The 10,058-nt window shown below is 35.1% G+C and overlaps 1 protein-coding gene across 2 annotated transcripts; it reads right to left on the bottom strand.

The window, feature by feature from the left end:
- Window positions 1-1,442: 1,442 nt before the first annotated feature.
- Window positions 1,443-4,384, bottom strand: LOC111881203 (U3 small nucleolar RNA-associated protein 18 homolog). Of its 2 annotated transcripts, none has more exons than XM_023877607.3 (2): window positions 4,186-4,384; window positions 1,443-3,265 (listed from the first exon to the last, which is right to left on the bottom strand). In XM_023877607.3, the coding sequence occupies exon 2, from the start codon at window positions 3,246-3,248 to the stop codon at window positions 1,587-1,589; it is 1,662 nt and encodes a 553-aa protein (XP_023733375.1). In that variant the 5' UTR covers window positions 3,249-3,265; window positions 4,186-4,384; the 3' UTR covers window positions 1,443-1,586. The 2 variants fall into 2 exon arrangements, with proteins under 2 accessions (XP_023733375.1, XP_023733376.1); XM_023877608.2 differs by lacking the exon at window positions 4,186-4,384 and adding an exon at window positions 3,774-4,157.
- Between the last annotated feature and the right edge of the window lie 5,674 nt (window positions 4,385-10,058).

Here is a 10,058-nt window from a genome sequence, read left to right as displayed (position 1 = left end):
AGACATAAAAAAAACATTTTATGTAAAATAAATTCATAAAAATAAATATGTAAAAAAAATGTTTTATTAAAAAAAACAATTTATGTAAAATAAATATATAAAAATAAATACTTTTTCTAAACGTATTTTTTATAGTACGCTAAAATACATTTTGTTTTATTAAAAAAATTATGTAAAAAAATGTTTTTTTTAAATTTATTTATTGTTTATGTTTTATCAATTTATTATTATATAAATGCGTTTTAGAAGGTAAAAACCTTGGTCTTTAGCTCAAATGGTTAAGGCGCTTTATTGAAGAGTGGAGGTCACGAGTTCGATTCCTTCCTTTGCATTTTAATTGTCTTTTTCAAAGAGATTTCAAAAATGGTCCTTGTGGTTTATCAAATGTAACGAATTTAATTCCTTTATACTTGAAAAGACGAAAATGCCCTTATAGATTCAGTCCCTAACAGCGTTTTACTAACGGTGTTAGTAAAAAGGGCCAACTTTGCAAGTTTTGCAAACCACAAGGACTGTTTGCATCAAAAAAAATTAGCAGGGACTGACTTTATGACTTTTGGCAAACCATATGGAACATTTTTGTAATTGTCTTTAACTATTCTTATTGTAAGTTATATTTAAATTATATATTTGAAAACTGTTAATGATTATAAAAAATAGTTTCATGGTTTTTTTTTTTTTTTTTTTTTTTTTTTTTTGTTAAGTTTAACATGTGTTCATATTATGAAGTTTAGATTTGGACATTTAACAGACATCTGGTTGATGTTAAAATAGTCACTCTTTAACTATTGTCTTTTGATATTTTGTTACCCCCACATATATCTCGACACTTGTTTCTTATAGATGTCATATTTGAAACCTTGTCTGCAATTTGTTTATCCAAAAATGATCATTGTTCTACAAAATGCCTTGGAACTATTATTTTAAATGACAATTACAAATTGTCTGTCCGAGGGTGTTTCACATTAGTTAGGTGTCATTATGCAGCTATCATTCGCTTCCTTGACTATAACTACTCAAAAGATCAAAAACTGGAAATCGAAGGGCATCTTCATCATCAATATATTTTATGGACAAAAGAACAAAACATATTAACATAAAATATGTAAATATATCAGTTTTATTAATAAGACATTTTAGTGAATTGGCGTATATCTTTTTTTTCTAGCATATGTTTGTAGATAGGTTCGATATGTAACTGATTGTTGTATATGTATGTGTCAGTGTCTTAATGGAATGAGACGTATCAATGAGTTTAACCGACTTTTTTGGTATTAAAGCCCAACACGGCCCTACCTTCTCCCTCTAGCTTCCACAGTGCATCGTTTATAGATTTTATGGAAAACGGAACACTAAAATACTCAGTTTATAGATTATAAACAAACGAAAGTAAATAAGATTATAGCCAAAAAATAGAAGTAAATAATAGTAAAATAAAAAAATACAAAGTGAAACCAAAACAGTTTATAGCCAAAAAATAATCTGCAAACAGATAGATGTCGCTGTAACTTAATACTATCAAGTAAAAACAAACATGCTTGAATAAGGTAAAAACCAGACAGATGGGGTTTTGCTTGCTTTATGGCTTATGCATGTTGATAATGATTTAACTTGTAGAGCAACACATGACCAGCAGCATTCCCCATAGCCATCATCCCTCCACCCGGACTAAAATCCAAACACCGAGGAAACTGCAACGCCTTATTTGCTGGTGGCCAGTTTGAAAATACAGTAAACGAAGGCACATGCACCAACTTCATACTGTTCTTCTTCATACTCGAACAAATCGCCAAAATCTGCCCATCACTATTAAACTTTATAAAATCAACTTTTGTTGTCAGATTCTCGATCCTTTTCATTGGCTTTCTGTTTCCCCCCAAAAACTCCTCCTTATTGTAAACATTCACAATCCCACTATCGGACCCCGCTGCAAATATGTTCCCGTTTGGTGACATTCCAAGAGCTGTACCCGTTAAGCACCCTTCATCAACACCTTTATGGAAACAGCTCATGCTTCTCATATCAAAATGGTAGATCTGCCCGTCCCCACCCGTGGCTACCAACTCCTGCCCGTGATTCCCGAAAGTTAAAGCCCGGGCAGTTCCGTTCATTTTCAGAGTTCCTATTAATTCTTTTGTTTTGGATGACACCAGTAGAATATACCCTTCGTTGCCAATAAACGCGATTGTTTTCGAATCCGGGGAGATTTCGAATGTTTCTAAGCTTTTTTCCTCACGCCCCACCAACGGACCGATTTTATCCATCTTTGCTTTGACCAAGTCAAAGCTGTAAAAAAACTTTCGCCTTCCGGAAAGGATAACCTGCGAGCCATCTGGGGTGAAAGCCGCCTTTCTGATTGGACAATCATCAACAAAAATGGATTGAATTTTTGTGTTTCGTTTTCCATCGATCTGGAAAAACCGCAGCTTTTTGTCTAGTCCACCGGTTAGAAGTAACTGACCGTTTCTATGGAACTGAACCGAATTAATCGGACCGCTGGACGGGTCCTGTGCATTTGCATCGACTAATCTTGAATACTCGAGTAACCCGGGCAGCAGTTTTGAGCTGCCCGAAACAACGAGATCTTCCATGGTTTGAAGGATACCATCAAAATCTCCGTTTTCTTGATCGCTGTCATCGGAGTTGTAAATCCGTTCGCGTGAATCGGGCCGGGCCCAGTCTGTGCTCGGGTTGAGCTTCATGTGGTGGGCCCGTAACCTTGAAACATACTCGGATCCCGATATTAGTTTCTTGTCTTCTTCTTTCCGGATCTTTCTTAAACGGTTGACGTTTGAAATGTTTATGTTGGTTTTTTCTTCCTCTTCGTCTACCCAAACGGGTTTTCGTGGGGCGTGATCCTCTGTGGCAACAATTTCTATTTCTCCTGTTTTTGCATCCTCTTCATATACAGACAACACACTGTTGGCAGAACGATCAGTGAAGAACAAAGCACTTTCTTCTTCTTCTTCTTCTTCCTCTTCAATGTTCTTCCCAAATTCCACTGGATATAAAGACCCAAACAAGACGTTTTCGAGTTTCTTCATCTCAATTGCTTGCTCAGTTTCAGCTTGTTTGTCCTCTTTTCGTTCTTTCTTTTTCTTCTTAGGCTTCACTGTGGTCATGTTTTCTGAATTTTTTGTTTCTTGTAACACATCTAATGTTAAAGTCTCGTCAAGATCAGGATTCTTTCTTTTGATCTTCTCGCCTCTGTCTTTAGAAACCGCATTTTGAGAAATCAAAGTAGCCATTGCTGTGACAGCTGTCACTGCAAAATTAAACAGAACATGTGTAAAGCTAATAATCTTCGTATATAAGATTCTATTGTTTGTGTGATATTTAAGTTGTAAAAAGAGGGAGCAGAAGGCTCTCGTATGTATTGTTGAAAACATGACAAACAACATCTATCCTAAGGATTCCACAACAAAATTTAACTTTTAATAAACTAATCCACCAAGTTTACAGAAAGGTAAGAATGTTTTGATCTTTTGCTTCTCGGTTTTATTAAATAGTGAGTGGAGAATGTGATCAGATTCTTGATAAGAACTACAAAACAGCTTAACTTTCAATTCTGAAATAGATGTACAATAACCACTAACCAGATATGGATTATACAGAATGACAGTTGCTCTAGTATTTTAAATCAAACAAATACAATTGACATATAGCAACGTAGAAGAAAGACTGAGTTCTACATGGTTGGAGCTGTATATGTTAAGCCTTAATAGTCATATTCGTTAGCATAGAAAGACTAGACAGTTAAAGAAGCCTGTCACCTGAGTAGCAGTAGACTAAATAATGTGGTCATGGATATTCCTGCAAGCACTGTTTAAGGCACAATCTCCATAGAGTTCTTAGGTTTCAGTAGTAACATCAGAACATCGAAGGCTATTGCCAGTAGTACAAAATACAGGTAGAGCACCCGCAGCTTTTCATAACATAGAGGAATTTTCCATTCAAGCTAACATGCTTCCTTCTAGGTTACAATTGTTAGTGGAATTTACGCAACAACATGTTGTACTTTTATGTAATTGTGTACTGTCCTAATTGAAACATAAAACTGAAAAACGCACTTGAAACATTTATTAATGAACAAACATGTGAATGTGATTGTGGTTTATAATTGATAAATTCAACTTGTCTGGCAAAATGTGAAACTAACTTTAAAGGATGTGTTTTGATAGTTACCTGCCTACCGGACAACGGAGAGACCTGAAGCAGCGAGGAGAGATGATGAACCGACGGAGAAGACACCGAAAAGGACGACGTGTGGAGATGAGTGATGGTGCGGCTGGAAGTCGGCGGGAAAAAAAAGTCGGCCAGAGAGAATAGACGAGAACGGCAGGGTTTTCTTTTGCCGATAGAGGGCTTTATTTTTTCTTAGAGTAAATTACAAGAATGGTGTTATGGTTTAGGTAGCTTGTGATTTTGGTCCTAACTTATTTCTTTAATTTATAAAGTCTTTATTGTTTGTTTTTGTTACACATTTGGTCTCTGTCTTATCTGAAAATACTATTTTGCCCTTAGTTTTTTAATTTATTTAAATAAACACACCCCTAACCTCACCCATCATCTTACCTTACTTACCCCATCATTTTCGCATGTTTAAATAATAATATTTTTAGGTAAGATAGAGACCAAGTGCGTAACAAAAAAAAGTAAGGACTAAGAGCGTAACAACAACAAATAATAATGACCTCTCGAGTTAAAAAAATAAGTTAGACACCAAACACATAAATTACCCTAAACCATAAGAACAATTCGTTTAATTTACTTTTTTTCTTATTTTATAAATCAAGTTGTTTAGGAGTAAATTACAAGAGCGGTCCTTAGGTTTCATAAACTTTTACTACTTTTCAGACTTAAAACTCTAAGATTTTATAGTTTTGGTATATAAACATGGTAAAAGTAGTTATTTTCCTTTTTTTTTTGTACTTTTACATCATAAAAACCATAATAAAATTTTTTATTTTTATAAAGCATTTTCACAAAAACCATAAGATGGTCAAGTATTGTTTTCAAATCAAGTCCATAAAATCAAAGTAACAAGTAGTCTCTCAAAATATAAATTATCAAGAGGATGGATATGTATGATCATGTTGTTGCCTTGCCGCAATCATCTAATGTACCTGAATACATTGAAATGCATGTACTTTAATGAGTTCCTTCAAAATACCCCATACAACAATACATATACAATGCATGTACACCGGGCCCACAGCCACAAAGATTGGATTTCCCTCGGGCCCACAGTCATAAAGACTGGATTGTCCCCGGGCCCACAACACGGAGTCTGGATTGCCCCCGGACCCACAGCACGAAGTTTAGATTGCCCCGGACCTACAGCATAAGATTGGAATGTCCTCTTAGCCCTCGGCCTATGATTGGACTACTCTCGAGCCCACATGTTAGGGTGCAAAGTTCTTCTTGGATGTGGCTCACCTTCTTGTATGTGTAAATGAGTTGAGTCTTTCCTATAATTATGAAGTGAGTGACTCCCATTATGTAATGATCATTTTGGAGTGTTAATTTTAGAGAGAGAAATAACAAACACATTTGTACTCTTTATAACCAAACTAATAAGAGCTTGAAACAAGATTTATTTACTCCATTGTTCATGATTGTATGATGATTCACTATATCTTTCATATTTCATATTTGTCATTCTAATCAACACAACTACAATTGGTATCAGAGCGGGTGTTCTTAATTTGATCAATAATTGATCCATGGTGGCATTCTAGATTTGGTGATTTTTCATTTAATCTTTGATCTTTGTGTTTTAGAGAGTTTGGATTCTAGAAATCGAATTCCTCATTGATTTTATTCATAATTCGATTTTGTTCATTAGAATTCAAGTGATTTTTGTTTTCTATTTCTAGAAAACCCATTCAAAATCACTTTCTCTCTCTAGAAAAACTCAAGATCTTATTGATTGATCAAGGATGATGGACTTGTCGTATGATTCTTGGATTATGATCGTTGAATATGTCAAATACAAAGTCAACGAAAATCAATTTTATGGGTTATTGTTAGGCGGGTTGATTTCATGGAGTACTCAGGTTTCTTATGGAGGTTTGAAGGATGATCATGGAAGCTTAATATTTCAATCACTTTGTATGATTGAATGATTGACTAAATTTGCCTTGTCCATATTAGTCCGTAGTAAAAATCAAAAGGAAGGAGAAGAAAGAGATTTGTTTAATAAGAAATATATTTCTCTAATTGAAAACTCAAATGATATTCTTACTCTTAAGTTTGTTGAAGTTCAAGATTATGGAGTTCAAACTGATGATATTTTGTGTTCTTGTGATTCGTTTGAAGGAATGATTCCTTATCGAAAGCCGTTCATCCAAGAAATTCACAAGTATCAAACTCCAAAACATTTTATTCAAACTTGCAAAGTTGAAGTTGTCAAGAATGAAGGTGTTCTTGAAATCAAATCTTCAAGATGCAAAAAGATGAAAAAGAAAAAGAAGAAGAAGATTAAACGGAAGAACAAGTGGGTTTATCCTCAAAAATCGTCAAATGTTGTTGTGAAACTTAAATCCATGAAACAAATTTGGGTTCCAAAGCAACAATCTCAAAGTGTTGCATTCAACTTGAAGTCAAAACTCAAAAATGTTGATGGTTCTTATGAAGATGTTCTTAGATCGTTGAAGAACACGATTAACACGAATAACGAGTTGTACACCACGCATCGTGGGTGGTACAATGTTCAAATTTGAGATTTTCTCGTTCCAACAAAAGAACCAAGATCTTTTAAATTTTATTTGTTCGTTGCAAATGGAACTCAAATCGTCAAAAAGACATAATAAATTCTCAAATGGATTCCAAAACATCCATGATTTTCATTCATATTTTGCGTTTTTTATTTCTGATCGATTTGTCTCATTTGATCAAATCCGTTTCAAACCCTCCAATTATTTTTGTTTAGATCAAAATTCCAAAAATCAAAATTAAATTCAAAATTGGTTTTCTTTCATGGTTGTCGCAAAATTACTTTTCATCTACACAGTTAATCGTGTTCAAAATTATAATTCAAAATACTGTTCATTGATCCAAATTTTTAGCCCAAATCTCAAATTTATTACTATTCATTGGTCCAAAGGATTGAGCCCATATAATAGGTTACCGTTCATCTTGATACAACCTCATCGATTTATATTTTTTTGATTCTTCCTTCGTGAATATCATTTTACTTCATTTGATCAAAGTCTAATTGATATTTAGTGGAATCGAAAGCCTTGTTGCTTCGTAATGCTTTATTGAATCAAATTTTCCTCGATCTTAGCTTGTATGATCTTTAGCCTGATGTTGACTTCGACGTATGTTCTTTTCGTTTGTAATGGCATTCATTTTGGAGTCGATTAAAGTTAAAATAGAGTTCGAATGTTGAAGAATCGATTGAAATCGAAGTTCGATTCAACATGTCTGGCATTGATTTTCAATGAGAAAGCTAAACAGGAACGAAAATATTGCTTGTAATGTTCGAAATCGATTGAATTGAGAAAGTCAAATGGTATAAGTCAAAATTGATTTTCTTGATGAACTAAAACGAATTGGGAATAAACTGGCTTGGAGTCGCGATGTCAATTTTGGTCGATGTTATCGACTGGAACAAGATGATCTGGGAACGAAGGTTTCGAATGTATGGATGACGAACAGATGGTCGATATGATGTCAAGTAGCAATGGTCAATAGTTGGAAACGAATTGAGAATAACGAATCGATGGTCTAAGTTGAGTCTTCGCATATAGTATAATCGATTTTGGGGCTCCCTGTAATGGAAAACGAAGGACGAATCGTGAATGTATTTTGATGTCGATGATTGAAAAATCAATTTCGACGGGTCAATTTTGGTCGAGTAGCGAAGTGATGAAATCGAGTGTTTTGATGTCCAAGGCTATATATTGATTTCGAAGATTGTATGCAAGATTGATTTGGAGTCGACTTCGAAGGGAATAATGATTTTGGAAGTCGATGTTTGAAGCCTTGGGGATTCGACTGTGGAGTCTGTATTCGTTTTTGATGGTCGATGATTGAAAACGAAATGGGTTATTGAATTGATAATCGAATGAAATTATATTCGACTAGTCCAAGTAGAGTGGGTTGCATAATCGGAGGACTAAGGACTCTTTGTAAGTGAGATCAAATGTATTTGTAGATGGAGGTCGATGGTCGCAAGCTTGATTTCGATGGTCGCAAGTTTGATTTTGATATCGAGTTTGAAGGATTCGTTATTAATGTGTCGAATTGAAGTTTAGTGTTGGGTTGAATGATAAGCGAAGAATTGATTTTGATAACAAAGAATCGATTTTGGTATCGATGATTTTTTATATCAAAGATTTGCAAAAAGCGAAGCCTGTCTTGAAATCAGGTTCGATGGTCGAGTAGTGAAGGGTTGTCGTTGTAGTTTGTTGATGAAGGCAAGTACATGATATGTGAATTCGCACTTCGTTGTCATGGACCATAAACGATTTGATAACGAATTCTTTGAAACTAAAAGCCAAGAGTGTACATGAAAGACGAATTCGTTGTCTGTGTAACAAATTGGGGAATAAAACAAACAAGTTTCGAATTGGGTCCGTCCAACTTCGACATTGCTGTAAACAATTTGTGAAGAAAGCTGAAGTTTCGAAATGTTGGCAAAATTTATCCAACTACGAAATTGGGATAAAAATTCTGAGAAATTGTGAAATTTAAATTTCAGGCCTCTGAAGTTAATGCGAATTTACACTTTACGCCCAATTTTGCAAATGGGGTAGAGTTTCGCATCTTAGACTGTTTTGGGTGCAACAGGTCCCTGCAGAATTCAGAAAGTGACAGTTTTTACCCGGATTTTGGAAATTCTTGCAACTTTCACCCAAAAGTCAAATTTTTTCACAAAAATTGAAAATTTGGAAAATTTTAAAGAGTTATGTGAAGATTATTCCTCGGCCGCTTCTCACCCTTAATAGGTTTTATAATCATTTTTTCTATTATAAAAAGGAGGAGAATGAAGAGTGGGTATTCGAAGCTTCGGATATTCATTTGCGGATTTGAAGACCAGTATCATTTCGAGGGGGAGTTTGGTCTTGATCGCGCGAGCTCGTTGGATATTGAAGTCGGGACATCCAATCCTAACTTTGAGGGGGAGAATGTTAGGGTGAAAGTTCTTCTTGGATGTGGCTTACCCTCTTGTATGTGTAAATGGGTTGGTTTATTCCCATAATTAGGAAGTGAATGACTCCCATTATGCAATGATCATTTTGGAGTGTTAGTTTTAGAGAGGGAAATAGCAAACCCATCTGTACTCTTTCTAACCAAACTAACGAGTGCTTGAAACAATATTTATTTACTCCATGTGTTCATGATTTGTATGATGATTCACTAGATCTTTCATATTCTGCATTTGTTATCATAATAAACACCACTACAATTGGTATCAAAGCTCATAATCACCACTACACCACAACATAAGAATATAATGCCCTCTCGACCCTCAACCTAAGATTGGATTGCTCATGAGCCCACATCATAAAACTGGAATGCCCTCCCGACTCTCAGCTTATGATTGGATTGCTCTCGGGTTTGTTGGCTTACAGTATAAAGCAGTACAACCTCAACCCAAGCATATTATGCACAAAATAATAACAAGCAAATACAGGTAATCATAGCAAAATTACCAAGTCTAACAGGTCATTGTAGTATACCAACATCCTACACACAAGGACACATACTGATGTACAAAGTATACTGAGAAAATTCACCTCGCATTCTAGAAGATAACAATAACGATTATAGATCCGATAACCAGCTCTACAGGTCACATATACAGCAAATATGGACCAAATCCTCAAACTGCAGCCCAAAACCCTAAGTTTAACCTAAAGATAAACTGTGTCAAAAAGTCAACGGTCCAGTCAAAGTCAACACTCCAAAAATCATTAGTCGGTCACCACGTCATGACCGCCCATTGGTCACGTCGTGGCATAATGGAGACAAAATAATTGTGGATCAGACCCTCGTCACGTCATGTTGACCAAAGTGTCACGTCATAACGAACGCTCTGGACAGAC

The sequence above is a fragment of the Lactuca sativa genome, chromosome 9, assembly GCF_002870075.4.
Source record: "Lactuca sativa cultivar Salinas chromosome 9, Lsat_Salinas_v11, whole genome shotgun sequence".
Taxonomy (NCBI): domain Eukaryota; kingdom Viridiplantae; phylum Streptophyta; class Magnoliopsida; order Asterales; family Asteraceae; genus Lactuca; species Lactuca sativa.
Note: the sequence above shows the minus strand (reverse complement) of the source record. Positions and strands in the feature narration are given on the sequence as shown.